This window comes from Melanotaenia boesemani, chromosome 20, assembly GCF_017639745.1.
Source record: "Melanotaenia boesemani isolate fMelBoe1 chromosome 20, fMelBoe1.pri, whole genome shotgun sequence".
In the NCBI taxonomy this organism is placed as follows: domain Eukaryota; kingdom Metazoa; phylum Chordata; class Actinopteri; order Atheriniformes; family Melanotaeniidae; genus Melanotaenia; species Melanotaenia boesemani.
This window is the reverse complement of record NC_055701.1, coordinates 20,045,098-20,067,061: the sequence shown is the minus strand read 5'-3', so window position 1 is coordinate 20,067,061 and position 21,964 is coordinate 20,045,098. Positions and strand designations below refer to the sequence as shown.

Genomic DNA, 21,964 nt, shown 5'->3' with positions numbered 1-21,964 from the left:
AGGAAATGTACCCGGAAAACTTCCAAAGGTTTTGCATGTCTGTGGCCAGCATTTCAAAGAGGACTGTTTCCACAACATGGGTGCATGGAAAGCAGGCTTCGCCAACCGTTTGAAGCTGAAGCCAGGTTCAATACCAACTGTCCGTGACACAGCTGGAGAGGTAAGAGCTGGCAGTTATTTTATCGTTTCGGCCTTATTAGTCTGATAGCTTGAAAATATATTAGCACTGTTGTAAATGTAGCCAAGTCACTGTTTCTACTGTTTGTATCCGGTGCCATTGTGCATCAGATTGATGAGCGTAGCTAGCTGTGTTCTCCGTGCGTCACGGTTTGGGTCGGTAATGGGGGCTTCAGGAATGGGTTCCGGTGTTCCGGCGTTTGTTTATCCTTCACTACGCTGTAATCAGCGTCTAGTAACCGCTAAGGCCTAACCTGTCAATCACCTCATGACGGGCGATGCGATGGGCGGAGCCAACAGCTGAGCTGCTCCACCAGGGTTCCGCCCACCATAAACGGCACATTTCTGAAGCTGCTAAAAAGAGGGAGGTGAAGAGAAGCCGCTGCACTCAAACTGAGGGTCGATTTGTCCATACCATGGCGGAAATATTTCATTTAGATATTAATGAATGGTCTCAGATTGGGAATAAAGTGTATAATATGGGACCTTTAACAAATATTTCTTTTGCATTTCCCCTCACCTCTTTTAAATCCCTGTTTGACAGCCTTGCTCTCTGAGAAACAACCTCGACCCAATATCAAAAAAAACACAACTCAGCATGAGGTTGAGACTACTCACAAGTCTCCCAGCTGAAACAGATATTGCAGAGCTTGCTTGGAGATTTGGAGGACAGTGTCACATTTAAGTGAAGGCTACACACCAACACTCTCAACAGAGCACCGACACACACAAAAATGTTTTTTACATTGAAAATCACAGTAGATCGAATGTTGTCTGCTAACAAGTCTATCAGAGATGAGGCAGGAGTCTGAACCAGCTCAGTAAAATCAGTTTAAATTAGTACCACTTCTTGATAAATCTGTAAACAAGCCCTACAATCAAGGTACATAACAAGCAGCGTTGTATATTTCAGCTATAGGGGATCTTGCTGGATTTGACATAAAGGCACTGCAAGCTTTGCAGTGGAAAAACAGCTTTGCAATAAAGAACAGTTTTATGCAAAGGCTGACATGTTTTCTGATGCCTAATGTATGAAGGCAGTTATCGGTTACTCACTTGCGTGTTTGTCTGCCAGAGCGATGAGTGTGCTGGAGATGTCCCTCCGCCGGTAAAAACACACCACTTTGGCCTCCACGTTCCCATTGGCTGTCTGTAAACAGAGACAAATTGGCGTTACCACGGCAACAAGTTGTGCCGCACACAAAGCCCTAACACATGCAGGGTGTACACACACAAATGGAAAAAAAAAAAGCTATTCTTCTTCTTCTTTTTTTTTGGTAATTAAAGAAACGTTGCCTGAAAACAAAGTGAGGGTTAAAGCAACCATGTGGCAGCAATCAGAACAAGATGTAAACCAGTAACTTTTGTTTCACCCTACTGCATTTGTGTTATGTATCATAAACTTTATACTTATACCTGAAAAAAGAAAACAGTCCACATAAAATATACTGAATACCTACAATACGTATGAGATGTTAAACCTGTTGCTTTAAGTACTACTCATCACTAACCCACATCTGCTTGCAACAGTAGTTAAGGAAATTTCAAGAATCATACGAGTCAAGAATATTTCAATTTCTCTGCTTTGTATTTTTAAGCAATTAATTACTAACAAACTTTCTGTTTCACATAAAAAAAAGACTACAGGGTAACTGGATCATTACATCTATATGTCAAAAATAAAATTAAACATTTATTGTTCAACAGAGAAATGAAGCAGAATGAGAAAAAAGGGCAAAGAGATTTGGTGCACAGGAAAAACTAAATAAGCTTTTTATTTTATCTTTAAGGCTTGATCGGAATCAACAAATCCTAACTACATTAAGACCAAACTAATACAGTTAAACTAAAAAGCAATCAAACAAAGTACACCAGAACTGACAGTTTAAATTCATTAATATTTATATGTGCATTCAAGTTACTTGCAAGCCAACACTTGGTCTGCAGCCAAACCGAAGCAGAAGATGAAGCAAGATGATAAGAAAGCAACTGTAAAGCCTCAAGTAGATCAGGCAGGAAAATTATAGGGGGTTATAAGTAAATCCCTAGTAGTCAGACTGGACCTCAATTAAATCATTATTTTATGAGGATTGTCTTACATGACAACTTTTCTAGTACCGCTTCTTTTAGCAAAAAGTCCATCTTTAGTCTGGACTGGTCCAAGACTTATATGAACATTTAGTCTGTTTAAATTTTTTAAAATCAGGAAACAAAGATTTTTAACTTCATACCAACATCCTTGAGTTAAATGACTCTTACACTTGCAGACTCAGCTAATACATTTCTGGGATTTTTTGTTTGTTTGGGTTTTTTTTTTTTTTGGTTTTTTTTTGGAAGCTGTCAAAATTTCCCCCCTTGCACCTCTATACTTCCTAAACCTGCATCTCAAACCATGAGGAGAAACCCAAACATCCCAGAGGAGCACAGAGACTGACAGTGACAGGCAGAGTAGAACGCCGACTCTGAGATCTGTGTCAGTCACATTAAACACTCTCCATATTATCCAGCACAGGCTGGATTAGAAGACAGAGAGCTGTGAACTGCGGCCAGTTAACAAAGATTTTTTTCTTCTTCTATGACTGAGTACAGTACAAAATATGAGTCTAAACTTTACACAGTCTTTCAGCAGTATTGTTTTACTGACTTTAGCGTGAAAGAGATTAAACTTTTAGAACCACACAGCATTTAACAATCAATCTTATTTTACACAACAGCTTCAAAATGGTAAGTTATTAGCATATCAAGAGTTTAAGTCCTAATTGGTAATTTATTATTTTCATCATCTGCTTGTAGAAAAGTTATTGCAACTCCCAAGTGGAGATCAATAAAGTACATCCATCCCTCCCAGCTTTTATAGTGGGAGACAAAATACAACGTCACTTCTATCTTAAGCAAAAAACATTCATAATCAAAAAAGTCACAAAAGATTACTTCATTTTATCTTTGAATTTAAAGTCTGTTATTAGTTACGAAGTAATTATTAAGTGAAATATTGAAAACATAAGTGTTACAACACTGTAAAGGACAGGATCACATCAGTCCGAAGCCTGATGACGCTCCATTTATGGTCAGATGAAACAAGAAATTCAGCACATCACTACATTTGAGAAACTGGAACACTGGAATTGTTGAACAAAACTGAAGCTAGACTATCTGCATATATTTTGGCAATATGTTTATTCTAATACACCATAAAACATGACCTGTTAAACTGAAAAGATAAACATTGTAATAAAGTTTTAGTATTTTACAATCCCATCCAGTAAGAGAGTTTGTAGCTGGTTGGGTTCTAGCATCTCCACCACTGTAGCTCTCGTGGGATGTTCCCATTTCCCATGTGGGCTCATGTTGTTTGATCCAAAAGATAAGCTACTGTAGCTCATATTGCTGATATTCTTTAGTTTTTTACAAGGCTGTTAAAAGTGGAAAAAAAGAGGGACTCCAAGTTTGGCACATGGGAGAAAAAAGCAAGAACATCTGATGTAAAACGGTGTAGAAATTCAACCTTAGACACCCACTCACCTTGTTCAACTCCTCTATCCTCCGGATCAGCAGTGGGTTACTGGATGAGTTCTCAAAATAAACATAATCTGCAGAGGAACAGCAAGAGGGAAGAACAAAAAGAGAAACAGAGGAGAATAGAAAGTTAAAAAAAAAAACGTAAGAAATTTCCAACAACACAGTAGGTTCATGCAAATATACAAACCATCTCCTTTAGACATCATGACAGCTTAATGTTCCAACAGGAAAGTGCAACAAACAAATATACAAGATGTTGGTTTAACTTGATTGGGCTCATTTAATACACAGCAGATCCTATTGTCATTGGGAAGTCTGACTGAAAGAGATGTTGACGCGTTAATGCACACTCACACACGTAACAAATCTGGCTCTCCAAACCTCCCATTCAGTTTGCAAACCCTGCATTTTCTCAGCCCTCATGCTTTCTTTGTCTTATTGCTCCATTCATTCTCTCCCTGTGTGGTGGCGTTTGCATGCACAGTGTGTCTGCATTTGTGTGGGTGTGAAGAAAGAGACTGCACAAGTTTTACCATGTGTGTGTGCCTGTGTGGCTCCTGGCACCACTCCAGGCCCATTGGAGGCTTAGCTCTCACCAGGATGTCCCCACAAGCCCCGGTCTTGGTAGGGTGCCTGGTCTTAGCCCCGCATGTGTTTTGGCTAAATGCTGTCAGATTATACCCCACACTTGGTAAGTTGCCTGGTGGTGAAGCTTTCCTCTCGTCACCCTAAATCTGGACTGAAATTCCACCAGTATAACCAAAGTATAACCACCAGTATAAGATTTTTGCCTTCATTTCCTGTCTTTTACAACATCTAACAAAAACTGGTTCAGGCATGCACCCATCAAGTTAGCGCACTCAGGATATGAACTGACGTCTAAAATAACCTTACAGCCAAAATCAAAGAGAGATCCACATACAATTCCTGTTAAAGTAAACATTCATAACTCTTCTGTGTGCGCATGTGGGTTTTTTTTAGTATGTAACCACTGCTCTTAAATAAAAATATGCTGGAATAAGACAACTGTGCTAAAAGAAAACAGAAAAATCTGTCAATTAATATTTTCAAGGTTGTGAAATCTTAATTTATTTAAGCATAATTCTAATTGGTCCATCCAAATTTGGGTTTAGGACAGGGATGCAGAATATTCTTCACTAATTGACTAGTCGTTCAGAGAAAGTTATTAAGATGTTGAATAAATATTTCGTAATTAACTGGAGCCAAAGAAAGAAAATCTTCTTATTAAGACCCAAAGATGTTTGATATCTTTAAAACTTTAAACAATTAAATCATTACTGACTTTACATTTTTCCACTGAAGACATTAATCTTGGTCCAAACCACTTTTTCAGTTGTGTCAAACTCTTTGGCCTGATGTCTTTTCTGTTATTTTATGGCCAAATGGACGGAAACCCATGTTCATCTTTTAACAATAATAATTTTATGTTATCAAATATTATGTTTGCAATTAGGACAACAACCACATAAGTATGATTTAAGCTGGAATGGGTCCCACCATTACTTGGGGGCAATATAGTATAGCTCTTAAAAGTTGTTCAGAAAGAAATTCCTCTTTCTGGAGCTTAAAACAAGTTAATTCCAGGAAACTGCCTTGTCATGGAACAGATCATTTGTGTAACTGGGATCCCTTTGAGGTGGAGGTCAATGGGATAAAGGGAAGGAAGGCCACAAAGTATTAGCTTCAAGCTTCAATTATAGTCCCCTACTACACCTTTGCATTTTAGCTGTACTTCTTGAACTGCGTTGCATCTTCTATTTTGCAAATGACAGCATAATTCACATGTTACAATATGAATCAACAAAAACACTGTATGCTCACACACTGCATTCCTCTGGGAAGATTCCAACAGCAAGAAGGAAGGTAGTTTCTTATTTACTGTTTCTGTTTGCAACCAGAGCAGCATTTTAACAACAAACAGCATCAAGATTACAAGTGAAAGTCAGTCGTCAGTATTCCTCTCTCTATCCACACATCCACAAATCATCACGTCGTGTCTGTCACCCTTCACCCTGCAACAACTTGTTCTACGACCCGCTGTCACTTTGACATCTTCCTCCTGCTTCTGAATGTAAAATAGGCCAAGTTGAAACTGTGCACCAATGAGTCAGAAAATGAACACAAGACACCTAAGCTTGCTAGTTTCCAGACAAAAAAAGGAATTGGATTCAGACTTTATACTTTAACTGATAAAAAAAAAAGAAAAAAAGGAAGAATAAAAGTTTGTCACAATGCCTCAGAACAGTTAAAAAATTAAAAGCCTTTCATTGTATAAAACATAAATATTCAGATGTAAGAATCTTGATGTTTGGCCTAATTAAACTGCAAGCTAATTAACTTCTAATGAAGTCATCAACTTAATTCAGCACTTACAATATACAGCAGGTCCCATTACTTTATACATAATTAAGGTAAAACAGAAATGTTTTAAAGAGCCCAGCAAATGATGTTTGATCCTCTAAGATAGAGATAAGTCTAAGTACACCAAGAGAGAAAAAACAGTGCTGTTAAACATGGTTTCTGGTCTTAGGGATCCATTAGCCATGAGACAAAGTGTATTATGACCATTTAAGGGTGAAGAAGGATCGCCTTTTGAGTATTTACTTTGATGAGGTGGGGATCGCCAGCATTGTCCACCCACACATAAAGTAGAGGGACATTGGACACAGCTTGATAACTGATAACAGAAAAAAGACAAGTTACTAATTACTAATAATGAAATCACTTTTAAGATCAACATAACTCCCCTACTCTCACTTCATGTGGGAAAAAGCAAATGCGGAAGAAAATGTTAAGTGACTGTCGAGAGCGGGCTGTTTGAGTGTTGGAGTTTCCACCATGTGAGGAGGTGAGGCCTGGTAGAGAGCAGGCTGGAGAGGAACTCAAAATGAGAGCAACAGAGAGGGAGAGAGGGCCTGTAGGCACTGAGCAGCATCACTCAGTCTCTGCGTTTCCCATCAGCCCTCCTGCCGCCTCAACCCGCATGTAACCACCCTGCTCTCCATCCCCCACTCTTAGCATAAGCCAATCAGCAATCTCCGGCGGTAATGATGTCACAGTGCAGTCAAAATCTGTGTGAGCCAATCAAGGCATGTTCCTGAGCCCCCCCAAAAAAGAGTCTGCTGAGCTGATCCAAACCAGAGCAGAGAGAGAGAGACAGACAAGAGATGCAATAATGGAAGAGGAAAAATATCACATAACTGATAAAAAAAAAAAAGTTAACCTTTTTTGAGATGTGAAAAATGGGATAACTCACTGGAAACACAAACCAATCCAACAATGAAATAACTGACAATGCACTTTATTCAAAGAGATTTTCATGTATACTTAGGTTAGTTTCACAGAGTTGCAAATAAAACTGTTCACATCAGTTTTATTCAGAAGCCCCAACACTGCTGTTAGCACAGTATTTAGATGCAGCGCTTACAACAGTGCTTGCCACCTGCAACTTCTTAAAAAAAAAAAAACACCTGAAGTGCAAATGTCAAATAAGGACAATAACATACTTCTTTTTGCCTCAACATTACAAATTTATAGTGTTGCTTCTGTAAATACCCAGAAGTCACCTAAAGATGAATTATAATTCTGATCTGAATTATGCACCATCTGATGAGAACACAGTTATGCTGTTCTAACTTTATGTTTACATTTCTCTGCTGCACATTTGTGCCACTGATCCCATTGTAGTGGTCATGAAATACTTACATTATATTCTATATTCAAAATTATTAATCAACAAGGTGTTAAGAAGATTGATCAAAAGTTTAAGCAATCACTCTGGGCCTGTCTGCATATCCTTTGGAGGCAGCCTTGCATACGTGGGACAAAAGAACCCAGTTTCTGCCAATTGGTCCAATTACAAAAGCTGTCCACATCCTCGCTACAACACAAATATTCAATGAATCTGTAGCAAAGCGTCAAAAAGCACTCTGTGAAATAAAGGTAGCAATCGAAGCACAGGAAAGCCCAGCCAGTAAGCAAATGACAACATGGTTTAAATTCTACAAATATGATGAAGGGATGCAGCTCCAAACACATCCTTATGCTATCAAGAACATTAGGTAAACCACAGATGTAATGAAAAGGGCTGGGCTTGAGCTAGGGATGGAGTGAGAAGCAGGAAACGAAGAGCATGAACATTCGCCCACGGCTCTCCATGCACACATACCCCCTCCACATCCCACACCCCATCCAATGCTTGCTCACACACTCACGCTGGGATGTGTGTCTGTTGTCGTGAGCAACAACCATGGATGAGACTATGCCACAGACTGTCATAATATGAAGGGAGGTTTCTATGGTAATAGCAGGTAACTGAATATTCTGAAACCAAACTCACACCTTTTTTTCGTACTTTGACAACACCCACATTATCTGTAAAGGCCTGATAAACAAAGAAACAACTGCACACATTTCACACTATATGGAAAATATACTGATCACTGCATCTTCCCACCAACATCTTCTGTGGGCACAATAAATAGAATTACGCCTCTCCCATCCTCTCCTTATTTCTTCTACAACTATCACATATCATCAAGACATGAACAAATTTGGTTCACATAAATTATATTTAAGCAAATATTTGTGAAACACTCTTCATTTTTGTGCTTCTGTATGCCTCAAGATTAACTGCTTCATGTGTTTGCAAAATGCGGTAATTAACCAACAAACCAATGCAGCATTAACAGAAAAAAACTCCAACATTTATTTTAAATTAGCATAAATATCCAGATCTGACATTCCAAAAATGTGTGATCCTGTTAAGATGAAGGCACGTTGCTCTTGGCAAATACTGTTTACTGTCACAGACATATGTGCTGTTTAGCCTCTGAAATAAAATGATGGGGACACTTTGTTGAGTGGATGTAATTGCTGTCAAGCATCTTTCCAACTAGACATCCTGAACTTGGCAGGAAAGGCCACAAAGAAGCCTAAGATTTTACTTTTGCATGTACACCCAAAAGATCAGTGAGAGACGACTGCAGGCGTGGGATATTAACAGCAGCTATAAGCCAAGCGAAGTATGAGCACTGTCAAAGTTTGACAGTCACTCAGTTTGTAAACTGGTAAATATTGCAACAACTTCAAGCACTTGATGAATCATAACTGGCAGCATGGAGAAAATCCTGAGTGGCTACAAGAAATGCCCACTGACATCAACGTTTGTCACTTTTTAAGTTGGTAAACACAATAACATATTTAGAGCTGTCTGAACACAAGCTGCCATGGACCTACAGACTCAATGGCAATATTTGAAAATATTTGTTTAAAAGTATGTAGTATGATGGCCATATGAAGACTGAAACATCTTTTACATGCACCAATCATTCTTAATGTCAGGGATAGCCTGGCTTCTCATTTCCACCAATAGTTGTATTTCAGCTGCAGCATGACATATTCTGATGGTCCTCAATCAGGAGTCTGCATTGATGTGTCATCTTGTTTGGATGCTCTAATGCAGCTTCTGTCTAAAAAAACACACTCGGAGGGGGGCGCTGCAATGTTTTTGGGACACTTCTAAAGCGTGCAACAAAGAGCAGAAAATGCTGCAGCTGGGAACAAGGGTTAAGAAATCGACTCCAACTGCCCAATGCAGGTGATTGGGGATAAAAACCACTTTTGTCCTTTTGGACTCAAGATACCACAGAAAACGTATCTGATGCCAATTTTCAGGTTTTAGTCTGTAAAGTTGGCTTTGTTTTAGGTTAATGGGATTTTCCTGATAAAATAAACATGAAATAGCAGCGTAATCAAATGAGGATTTCTTTGTGTTAGTGCATATCTGCTGCAGGGAAGCACAGTAATACTGGGGGAAACACAAAGAAGCAACAATGCACTGAAAAGTCTAAAAGTTTCCATTTATCTAATAAATCTGGTAAGGTCAGGCCAAGTTCAAACCAACTTAAACTCAAAGATTTATTTAAAAATATAATAAAATAAAATTGTCCATTCTCGTTTTCGCAACAGATAGGGTTTTATTACAAATATATCATTGTAATAATAATGTATCTTAATTTGTTTAAGTCTTTTAGCACATTTTCATCTTTTAATTTCTTTTAATGCATTTCAGGTTTTATATTTCTTTAGTATACTTCTGACATATTAGTATATTTTGTTTTAAAGTCTTTCAATGTCTCTTCTAGGGCAAAATTTCTGGCTGTTTGTGGAATGTCTTTATGTCTCTATGCGCTCAAAAATTATGTTCTATATGTACAGCACAATGACAACTATGTGTTTTTATAATGTGCTATATAAATAAAGTGGATAGGATTGGGTAGGATAATAACAACACAGGGTCTCTCAGGTGAAAAGCTGAATCTGGATCAATTCCTGCTAAAAATGCAGTCTCGGCCAATCATTTTCTGCACTAAAAAAATATTGTATTTTATAATTTATATCAAAATCACAGTGTATCAGCTATAAAAATCATTTTCATCTGAGTAATACATTTGCAGTAAGTCTATGCAACTATTTTAAACTTGCTTTTTAAACAAAAACTCTGGATTACTTTATATACTTGTGCCACCATTAATGAAACACATGATGTGCAAGCTTGTAATTAGTCACCAACATTTTCTTGCATATGAAGAAATCACCAGGAAAATGTGGCACAAGCTCCGGATGAGTGGCTTGTGGCCTACAAGGTAAAAACAAAGACATCAAGACTAAGGATCCAGCTTTTGTCCACTGCTCATTCAAAGGAAGTAGCTGCCTTCCCAAGATGGTCCTGCTTTGTCTTGCAAAGTTGCAGCCATCTCCTCGAGGGCCCTGCTTTGTTCTGATCCTGAGCTGAAAAGGTCTCCAGAGAAGCTTATGAGTTTCACTCTACACCTAAACCGGCCCCCCTCCTTTTAATCTTAATTATCATTTTGACTATGCAAGTAAGTTAATTCAGTAACAGAATTTTTATGCTTTGTGGTTTCCAATGAATGTGGGCAAATTAAAACTTCTTGTACTGTTTTAAGACTTCCAACAAAAAAAAATAATCTAAAGGAAGAACTTATAAGTCTGAAGAGTTCAGTTCTTTTTCGTGTTGATTACATTTCATTTGCAAAAGAGCAGTGCAACAAAACATGGACCAGAATGCACGTAAATCAATAAAGTAAAAACTGCACATTCTTACTGTAAATTTACAAAAAATATACATGAGCCTAGGAGGTAAGAATTTTGTAAAAGGCTGACAGCATGAAGAGATGCACCAAATTAAGATACATTTGGCTGGTGAAGTGTTAACTTTCTACCCTGCTCTGAACATAATCCTTTTCTCACTCTGGTAAGCTTTGTTTAATTTGACTAAACAAAAAGGGCTATGACGTTCACTAGGGAGCTATTTTTGACGCATGTGCCCATGCCAAGAAGGGGTCATCGCAGTACTGGTCTACAAGACAATTATCAATCATCACAAGTAAATGTATCCAATTAGGTTAGTAAGCCACTACAAGAAAACGTATGCCCTAAATAGATAAATGGATAAAGGAATTGTCCTGTAAGTCCATAGTAATAGCACACCTTCCTGTGGTGACACATTTTGCAAGCTCAATTTGATGTAATTTTTCACTGCATCCATGTACTTCATATATTTAGTGATATAGGGAACCAGCATTACTATTATATTTAAGTTATGGTACAACAACACCAACTAACAAGTTACTATTTTACACAGTACCTACAGGATGTAAATCAGAGCAACATCAGCAGAAAATAAGTGGGAGGGAGATTCAGGATTCCTAATTAGGTATTAAGAGTAGTTGCCTGTGCAAAAAAGGGGAATATAATCTGATTGCAGGTGGGTGAAAGGCCCTTTAAGATTCCTGAGATATTTATTTCTCCATTGTAGTTTCATAATTTTTAGTTCTTGTAAGCAAGTGTAAAATTTAACTTTTGCCCCAGTTGCCTCTTGCATGTACTCCCTGATGCTTTGTCAGTCTTAAGCGGTTTCTGCAGGTCAGTGAAGTGCTCATTATGTTACTTATGTGAGCGAGTACAGAACAATACTTGAATGGCACGTAAAACTTTAAGAGTACGTTCGCTGTGTTACCTTGCATATATGTAAACGCAATGCATAGTACTTTAGGAGCATTATTACACTTAAATAGTTGTTGGGGTTTATGTTGACTTGCAATAAAAACAGACAAAAGAAAAGAGGAAATCTGAGAGCGATTTTTTTACGTGAATCACTACTCTTCATCACCTCTTCTTCACAGTCATCATCATCATCTGTGAGGAACAAGGCTCTTTGAGCTTTAGTGAAATAAAAGAGGGGAAGGAAAGACGGACCACGCTCTGAAAATACATAAAAGAGTCGACGTGAATCATGGCGAGTCCGCCATAAAAATTACGGGAAGGCTCTAAAATGTAATACCCCAACCTTACCTCCAACCCGGTACATGTTCGCTGCCATGGCTGCCCCCGGTCCCTGGCTTCCTCTCCAGGTAGAGGGGTGGCTCTCTTCTCTCTCGCGCGCTGCCGAAGCTGTGTTAGCACTGCCGCCGCTGTGTGTTGGAAAATGGTGGATTGATCAATACGAAACAGACTGGACGAGAGACCTTAAAGAGACAGTTCGCCTTTTTCTAAACCCCAACTTAGGCAGTGGTATATAGGGGCAAGCAACGTAAAAAATGCCACTTTAATACGGCAAATTGTATTACCTTTAAGTGTTAGCAGTTTTAAAATGGAACGACGCCATTATTTGCAAACATATAACGTAACAGCACGTTACGTCACTGGCACGTCCAAAACCAAACTTCCTCTAATTAATTAAGTTAGTTCAGGTTTCTTGGTTTGTTGGTTAATTATTTGTTTTTTCAAAAGTTTTAAATTGAGAAAAATTGACTGTTTTCTGAGGAAATTAGCCAGTGTTATTAAAAGCTAAAATAATGTGATTGCTATCAAAATAACTAGCGCAATCAACGTTTATCTTCTATCAATGTAGGAGTGAACAGTGAATTATCGCGATATTTAAAAAAATGCACTGGGTAAATTTGTAGGTGAATTTTCTTTTTTTTTTTTTTCTTCTTCTTCTTTTTTTTTTAATTATCCTTGTTAGATTTGTAAACTCGTGGCAAGTGAGACAAAGTTGCAAAATATGGATACATTTTGTTTGGTATCTATATGGATGTAGTGTGCATTGAAATAAACCATTGAATTTAAAAATTTGTTGTACTTGAAACTGTATTTTATGTAAAGCACTTTGAATTATCCTGTACATGAAATGTGCTATACATATAAACTGCCTTGCCTTGCCTATCACAACTAAAATGCCTAGATCAGAAGAGGATCTCAGGGGTCCCAATGCAAAGCTTTGGTCTAATTGTTGGGCTGCATTACTGCATGAACTAGTGCATGCAATCAAACAATATATATTTTACTTATTGAATTTTTTATTTATGTATTTTGTGTGTGTTTCCAAGTTATGTTGCAGCATGTTGCACATTGTAGTATATTTTCTTCTTTCTTAAAAAGGTTGAGCTCTGTTTTATTCACAAAAAGATGCATTAGGGATCCATGTTGCAGTGGTATAGCAATATATGTCACAAAATTATGACAACACTATGCAGTGCAGGCAAAAGGTGACTCATGCAACGATGGTTTGATTTATACTGGATTTTGGCAAAATAACGTAGATATTGGGCTATTAAGCTTATTGCCACCACTCACTTTGTTAACTGTGTGGCTTTACATGCAAAATAGTAAGAGTGAAGCATTTTGTAAAACTGGATGTTTTGTTTATTATCACTAACAGATTCCTCCTTTATGTTGTGGCATTTATTTATATTGGCACTTTAATATAATCAAACCATAAATGCTCCTACAAACCCATAAAAGAATATCTTTTATCTCTCATAGAAATCATAGCTGATTTGTCACACTGTATGATGAAATATAGTGTCGTTACCCAAAGCCAGTTGTTAAATTAGCTTAGTTTTCATTGTGGATACAAGCATAGAGCATCTGTGTTGGAGGAATGCTGTGGTAAGAGCTACATCTGATCTATACCATATGGTAGCTTCAATTACTGTGGTCTAACACAGGGGACTACAGCCTGCAGTCACATGACTGTTATGAGCCAATCATGTTGGCTTACAGTGTGCACTCCTACTTGTGTGTGGAGTCTCAATGTTGGAAAGTGTGCTGCATGGGAGGGATCCTGGATTATGTCCTGGAGCTCTATTATGACAAAGAACAAGGGACAGACAGAGTGCATTTTCATTTACAGCCATGTACAAACATTTACATCTTGGCCACAAAATGTCATTTGGATTAAATTATAAGCAATTTAGGATCATTTTTAAGTGGCACTGCATTGTGGGAGTTACAAAGTATGCTAATGTGGTATAATCTACAATTTTGTGTCAAACAATGAAAGAAAATTTTCATCCAGAGTAGATTTCTTGCCCAGTTTACAATTCTATTGTATTGTACTAAATTTATGCTTAGCTTGCTAACGGATAGAACAAAATTGTGTGATATTGCAGCAAATTTGTTCTGCACATGCTAATGTAAGTGAGCTTTCTTATAAGGCACTGTAATGTTCCCCAATAAGCTGGAAAGAAAGCAGCGCCAATACTTAATACGTCCTTAATTAAGGTAAAATAGATGGTCCACAGTGTAGCTGTGAATTTGGAAACTGTTTCTGCTTTCATTAGGAGTCTTTACTTGGCTGCTCGCTGCTGGTGCAGATGTTCATATGAATCCACTTGCTCCTCTGCCAGATGTTACTGCATTCAGGATGACAACCAGACGAGCATGCAGGCGTAACTCTATTCAGAGCAGTGCAGGTGTTCTCCCAGTTGAATCTCAGTCTGTGGAGATGGATTGGCCCAAGAGGCAGCAAATCTTCAGAAACTTCTTTCTGTTTTTTTTTTTTGTTTTTTTTTTTTTGTTTGTTTGTTTTTTTTTTTTCAATCCTAGAGAGAGGTCTGTGGTGGCCTATCTTTCTGTTTCCTACTTTCTCCTTTGTCTCCCATCCTCCTCTCTTCCTCCTCTCTGCAGATAAATGCACAGGAGAAAAAAAAGGCTTAGGAAATCAATTAGGCCCGTTTCCTGGTAGAAATCATTCCATAGCTTTGATTATGCTTCCTCATTTGTTCTCTCACTGGGGGCTGCACATGAATCCAGAGACACTAGGGACCATACAGCATTAAAAGGGAGCTTTCTCCTGCACACTTTGCTGTGCATTATTGTTTTCCCGATTAACAGAAAAGGAAAAAGCTCAACTTCTTTTGTCAAAGAACAAACTGTGACGCTGTTTTCCAGAGGATTCTTTGTATAAGACTGATCTCTCCACAAAACAATGTCACTCTGCCAGATTGGTGACGGTGTTCATCAAAACCAGTCTTTGTCTGGTAACAACAAGTTCTGTACCTTCGGTTCAGTCATGAGTCATGCTGTAGATATGAAACATAGACAAGGACATAAACATACTGCTGCCTATAAAGCCATTCATTGCAGACTATTATAAATCCTTACATCTACACATAAAATTGCTAACCTTGTGTCAAGCTGAAGCACTTTCAAAATATGCATATAAATGGAGAAGTCTATTTTGCTCTGATCAGTTGTACTCACCTCCTCCATGTGGCAGTTGCAGACTTTTGTGATAATTTACCATGGTTTCACCCCTCATAGAACTGTGGTTCAAGGCAAAATAATCAGCCTGTATTTTTCTGTATTTTATCCACATCAGCAGAGGGCGCTATTGTGTTGCTTTTGTCAAAAAATGCCAGTTAAGACAAAGGGATAGCTGCTTCAGCAACAAGAACAGCGGAATATAGTATTTTTTTCTAATTTTTAGACCACATGAAACACATATTTGAGTTTTAAAGGTGTAGTTGAACGTTGCTTCTTGATAATACTTCTAAATAAACAGGTAAATGAAATTGCATTGACCCCATGCTGCCAGCAGAGGTCGTTATCCACACAGCTTTTCCTGTTGTCCTCAGTTGCTCCCTGAAAAGGAACCAGTCAAAGAGAGGGAAAAAGGCCAAAGATACAGGTAACTCTTACAATGCAAATTTCACCTCAGTGAAGTCTGAGGTGATGCTATCTATTGGTATTAAAGGAACGGCATCAATTCATGAATTTGTATGTCGCTACAGGAAGAATTCTCCCAGTCTGCCATCTGCCACATGGCCTTGATGGAAACAATCAAACACATAAAAAACCTTGGCCATAATCCAGAGGGATTAACCATAGTGCACTTGTGGGTTATTGATACTCTGACCTTCACAGAGTGAAAGAGAAGTAACCACGAGAAGGAGAAGATAGGCTGTCTCAGAAATGGAGGCAGACGGTGGAATATGTGGCACCCAAAAAGATGGCCCAAGCCCCACCTTGCAGGGGAATCCTGCTGCTGAGTTTCAACACTTCAACCACAGGACCATATGGCAAAATGCCAGAGGCTACCAGACAGGAGCTGTGCATTTTTTGAAAAACAGCTGCCAAATGTGTCTCCATCTTTAGAGGTGCTGGCAGTTGGTGCAAGGACTGTACCATGTGGGAAAAACCCACAACAGTTAGACACAGAAAAAGGAATTCTTGGAATGGCAAATAGTATCTATATGTCACGTACCATATTTCAATCTCGCTCTAGCTTGAATACTATTAAATTAGAGTTTCACCAGCTGATGTCAAGGCACTTGTTCATCACCTTGGGATATATGTTTTTGAAGTTCAGACAAAATAAAGTTTACCAATTAGATCATCGCTTGTTTATATCAGAGTAACACCAGTCAGTAAAAATAACAAGGTACAGACAAACATATGAGTGGGAAGCTCTCGAGTGGTGTATCAGTGAAGTCTTGATGAATATTTAGAAGCAGTGCTTCAGTGCATGTTGTGGTGATGATAGTCATTTCACAAATCCATTTAATTCACGACACCCCTGAAAGTCCTTTTCAGAGAGATCAATAACCCAATGATGCATTATCTCTCTGTGAGGTGAGTGCATATCCCTGGCATGTTGCATAATGCTATATGATTGATTGGTGAAACAGTCAAATAGATACAAGCTATAATGTATGGTGGGCGTTTTCCACCTGGTGAGAATAATATTAAAGATCCATGCAATTACTTAATCCATGGTGGGCCCTGACGGAGCTGGATTTCTTTTTCACTCCAGCAAGGGTGGGATTTTATTATATGCCATATAAGTTCAAATCAGAGAACACACCATGTTTCACCATTTGTCCATAAAGTTTGAATGGGACCAAAGCTGTACATGGCTGTTACATCATGCTGTTGCAGTTGTATGGAAGAAACAGGCAAGCTTTGTTAGATGCTGAGGTAAAAAAAAAAACTATTCCAGTGTCAGGATTTTTATTATGAGGTTGGGGCCAAACAGGAAAGGCCTTGTCACAGTGACTGATATTGTTTGTAGGTTGCCTTCTTTTGGGAGCGCCTGTCAGATGAAAGACGTGAAGGAACAGACTGATTCTTGAGGGGTTATAAACCAAGCATCGCTTCAAAGAAAGTGGAGTTTGTGCTCGTAGTAACTCCTGGAACCTACAAAGTGTCATTAGAACCAATAATCTCATTTTTTCACTGTGCCACAACATTGTTGGAAATTATTACAAAACATTAAGAAACAGTAAGGAGGTCAGTTAAAGGACCAGTTTGCAGTTTTGGGGAAGGCATTCATTGGATTAGTTGTAGAGAGAAGGATCAGTACTGTTACACGATGGTGTGCAACTGATTGATTCCTCTGCTGACTGGTGCTTTATGTATGAAGCTCACACAGCACATTCACGGTTGGTACATCTGCTGAGTATGATGGAGTTTTTAGGACAAATCCATCACTGATGCCACTTTACTGATTACTAGTCTGTTACACTTCAACAACATATTGCCATGCAAACAGAAAAGAATTGATCAGTCAGACTTTCAGAGACCTACATGTGATAAAACTGTACAAACAGAAAAGTGGAAAAAGAAATGCATAAATGGGGTATTTCATCTGTTAATCATTCTGATTCTAATATTAAACTGTGTAGATTTAGAGTTTAATTCCCATACGCATCACTCACGCTATTCCTTAAATGAAAGGGAGCGTTAAAGAGGGAGGATCAGAAAACTCTGAGATAGAGAGATCAAAACCTCCAAAGGCTTCTGCCAGTTGCCTTCACCACACCCTCCTGCCATGGGGGCCCTCACTAGGATTCCTTGTTTGTGCCACACCTCTAATGTGACCCTTCTGACAGCACAGTACATGTATCCAAAAAACCTTATGTAAGGGGACTATCATTTGGATTTATGCACAGTTCTTGAGTTAAAAGAATTTAAAATAGACCCTCCCAGTATTTAAAAGTAAAAGAAAAATGTTATCCCTTTATTGTGTTCAAAAGTTATGGGAAAATTCTAATTTATATGTTAATATAATGTCAGTTGTCATTGGGACTTACCACTAGAGGGAGCAGAGCGTTCTGAGGTACATATAACTTACAGCGGGCAGACTACAGCAGAATAAATCCTGCCGCTGGTTAATCACAAGCTCCTGTTGTCTGTCTCTCTGATTATACCAGCAGGTGAGTTATACTTTGGAAATATGAGCTTGCTTACGACAGAATAACTTTTAAGAGTGATATTAACACATAGAGATGATCTAAGACATGATAGAAATGAGTAATCAGCCAGAATGATTGATGATATGAGCGATGGTATATGGTATTAAGCTAGCGGACTTTATGCTAACCGCTTGGGTAACTAGCAACAGAGTTTGTAAGCAAATAAGACACACGCTGTGTCCGAATGTGCACCCTACTCTCTACATAGTGCCCTATATAGGGGTCACGCCATTTTTTCGGAGTGTGCGAATGTCCAGAGAGAACAAAGTAGGGCCCTCAAAATTACCCACAATGCATCTTGAAAAGTAGTGAGCATCGATGGTCACTAGACGGGCCAAAAAAGACCACAATGCATTGCTGGCAGAAGCTCAACATGGAGCAAGGAGGCGAAAAAATTGACCTGCTCGAAATTACCTATAAGCAAACAAGCAAAGAACAAAATACAACATAAGGAATAAAGATAAAAATATTTACACACAACTTTGGATTGGCTTTGGAATCGCATCTTGATGTGGATGTGGTTGCCGTGGTGATGGCGGTAGTCACGTGGTTTGCAGCGATGAAAGAATAAAAATAAAAATATTTACACACAACTTTGGATTGGCTTTGGAATGGCATCTTGACGTGGTTGTGGTTGCCGTGGTGATGGCAGTAGTCACGTGGTTTGCAGCGATGAAAAAATAGGCAGCTTTGGGGGCTTCGTGTCCGAATCGCCAAGAAAATGACAACACTACATAGTGCACTCATTCTCTTGGCGATTCGGACACGAAGCTGCCTATTTTTTCATCGTCGCAAACCACGTCACTCCCGCCGTCACCACAGCAACCACAACCGCGTCAAGATGTCATTCCAAATCGAATACAAAGTTGTGTGTAAATATTTTTATTTTTATTCCTTATGTTGTATTTTATTCTTTGCTTGTTTGCTTATAGGTAATTACGCGCAGCTCAATTTTTTCGCCTCCTTGCTCCATGTTGAGCTTCTGCCAGCAATGCATTGTGGTCTATATTGACCCGTCTAGTGACTATTGATGCTCACTACTTTTCAAGATGCATTGTGGGTAATTTTGAGGGCCCTACTTTTTTCTCTCTGGACATTCGCACACTCCGACAAAATGGCGTGACCCCTATATAAGGCACTATGTAGGGAGCAGGGTGCACGTTCAGACACAGCCAATGAGTGCACTATGTAGTGTGCTATGTAGTGCAGCCCTATGTAGTGAACGAGGGGTCAGGGAGTAGGGTGGACATTCGGACACAGCCTAGTTGATGGATTATGCCTGAGTTATGCCCTAAATACATAGCTAAAGAACCATTGTACCAACTTGTGTTATATGGGGTTGAATGTGTGATACTGGTAACAAGTCTGATAAAAAGTTAGCACTGTAACTAATGGTGGTTCACTGAAATATAGTCATGCTTATGTGAATGTACGGTTATTAGCTGGAGAAAATGATGTTGATATGTAGTGTCATTGTATATGCTGCGCAAGTGCTAAAGCTATGGGACATATACATGTAAGTTTGAATATTTGCTTGTTCTCAACAGATTTTTCTCACAGATCTTTGTTAAGAGAATAAATCCTGCCACTGGTTAATCACAAGCTCCTGTTGTCTGCCTCTCTGATTATATCAACAGCTGGATTTATCACTACACCCCCTACGACCTTGGACAGGTTTAGGGGGCAACACTTATATTTGTACTATAAACAAATGCAGGGCAGGAATTAAAATGGCTGATTTGTGTCTAGCTGTTGTAGGTTATTGACTATATACACTGTGCTAAAAATAGATGTTTACATTCAACACAGTTGCAGTGAAAACACATGAAGTGGGGCCTCAATAAACAGTAAAGTAATTTGCCAAGAAAAACAATACATCCTCATCACTAAAAATGGCAGTCAGTGGAATCCAACACCCCTCCCCCCTTCTACCTTCCCACAGTCTCCGTGGGAGTGCAAATACTTCAAAATTGACTGTTCAGAGCTAAAAACACAAGAGCACTCTCCCTTCTGCACTTAAAAACACTGTAATGTTCCACTAACAAGCTGTTGTTTTTTCTGTAAAAGTCACCTCGAGGCTGGCGCTCTGTCCCAGTTTGCTTGTACGTCAAAGTTCAGAGTTACAGAGCTGACAGAGATGGATTTATTTGATAAATAAATAAGAATAGTTAGCCCTACTGGTTTTAAACCAATGTAGCTGAGAAAAATATAAGTATTTATCCAAATTTTACCCAAATTATAATTTATTTAATCACATAATTTAATCTTTTTCAAGGCTGGCCAACTGGACTCAGTACTAACTGCTCAAGTACAGACTAGACTTCAGGATATCTTTAATAATCTTATAGGGAAAAAAAAGTTCAGCTACTCAGTGCTAGCCAGTTATAAAGTCCCCAAACAATACAAGAAACAGTGAAAGAATACACAAGCACAGGGATGAGGAATGTAAAGCCTCTCAGCTACGTGGTGAATCCACATGTGGTTGACTGATTTGTAGAAAGAAGAATGTAAAAAAACAACAAAGATGGTTTGTGAAAACCCCTGGTGTGGAGTGTGGATATGTGTTTACTCAAGAGTTCCTTCGTTAACTTGTCAACATTTGTCATTAAAAGCAACAATCCCTCCGTTTTTAGCTGTTTGATAGCAGTCAGTGATAGTGGTGGGGTTGTAGTATCTGGAGTCGTACTAGTGTATTTCATTGTAAGGAAGTCTGGGAAATGCAATATCATCAGGTCGATTAATGGAAAAGCAGAAAAAACTCCTCTGATGTGAAATGTGACGTTGTTGGCTCAAGGTGCTAACAAGAACACAGAAGGAATACAAATAAAGTAGTATTATGTGTTTCACTGAGACACGACTGTATAAACATATCGCAGACTCTCGTGTGTTTATACACAGCTTTCTGACTGTTCCAACAAGTTAGCAGAAAGCTAAAAGAAGGTCCTGCATTGCTTGTTCAACTTGGACATGTCATGATAAAGAAAAAAAATCTGCATATGGGACTCTTAAATGGGGGGCAATGAGTTTTTGTCCATATCTTTCAAGAATCAAAATCAAGATCAAGAAGGATGGTTCTGAGACAAATGCTGCACAAGCTGCTGAACATAATGGACAATTCTTCACATGCTTTACACAACACAGTGAGGAATTAACATGTGTGTTCAGTCAGAGGCTTCTTCAAGTAGCTGCAAGACAGAAAGACACAGGAAGTCATTCCTGCCAACAGCCAATGTCCTCAAGATTATGACTGACAATAATCTAAAAACAAAAACAAACTACTACAACATGATTTTCCCTGAAGGGAGTAATATACTGTTTTTTATTTTATTTCTTTTGTCTGATTATCAAAATAAAACCCCTATTCTCTATTTTGAATTCATTGCTCACATTGCGTATTTTCCTTGGAAAAGTTGGAAATTAATAAATCATTCCAACATTAAAAAGTGAATAATATAGTTGTATCCCACCATTTAGCATCACTTTTTGCATAAGAACTGGCAAACATTCCAATTACCCTGATCTCAATAACAGAGCATGCCATTTAAATCTGACCTAGCAGATATATTTTCCCACCATAGTATCTATTTTCTCAATAATGTATGTCTTGGTGTATCAAGAACCATAATTGAACTTTGACAAGAACGTGGCTTTTTCCTCTGTAATTTGTAACCTACCACACTTTG

At 38.5% G+C, this 21,964-nt stretch overlaps 1 protein-coding gene across 1 annotated transcript in view; it reads right to left on the bottom strand.

The window, feature by feature from the left end:
* Positions 1-12,434, bottom strand: part of mta1 (metastasis associated 1) — a 44,876-nt gene extending 32,442 nt beyond the window's left edge. Inside the window, exons 1-4 of the mRNA XM_041971668.1 lie at positions 12,369-12,434; positions 12,094-12,212; positions 3,700-3,767; positions 1,234-1,327 (exon numbers count right to left, since the gene is read on the bottom strand). Coding sequence (XP_041827602.1) covers positions 1,234-1,327; positions 3,700-3,767; positions 12,094-12,121 — 190 coding nt within the window. The 5' untranslated portion in view covers positions 12,122-12,212; positions 12,369-12,434. The remainder of the gene's footprint in view (positions 1-1,233; positions 1,328-3,699; positions 3,768-12,093; positions 12,213-12,368) is intronic.
* Between the last annotated feature and the right edge of the window lie 9,530 nt (positions 12,435-21,964).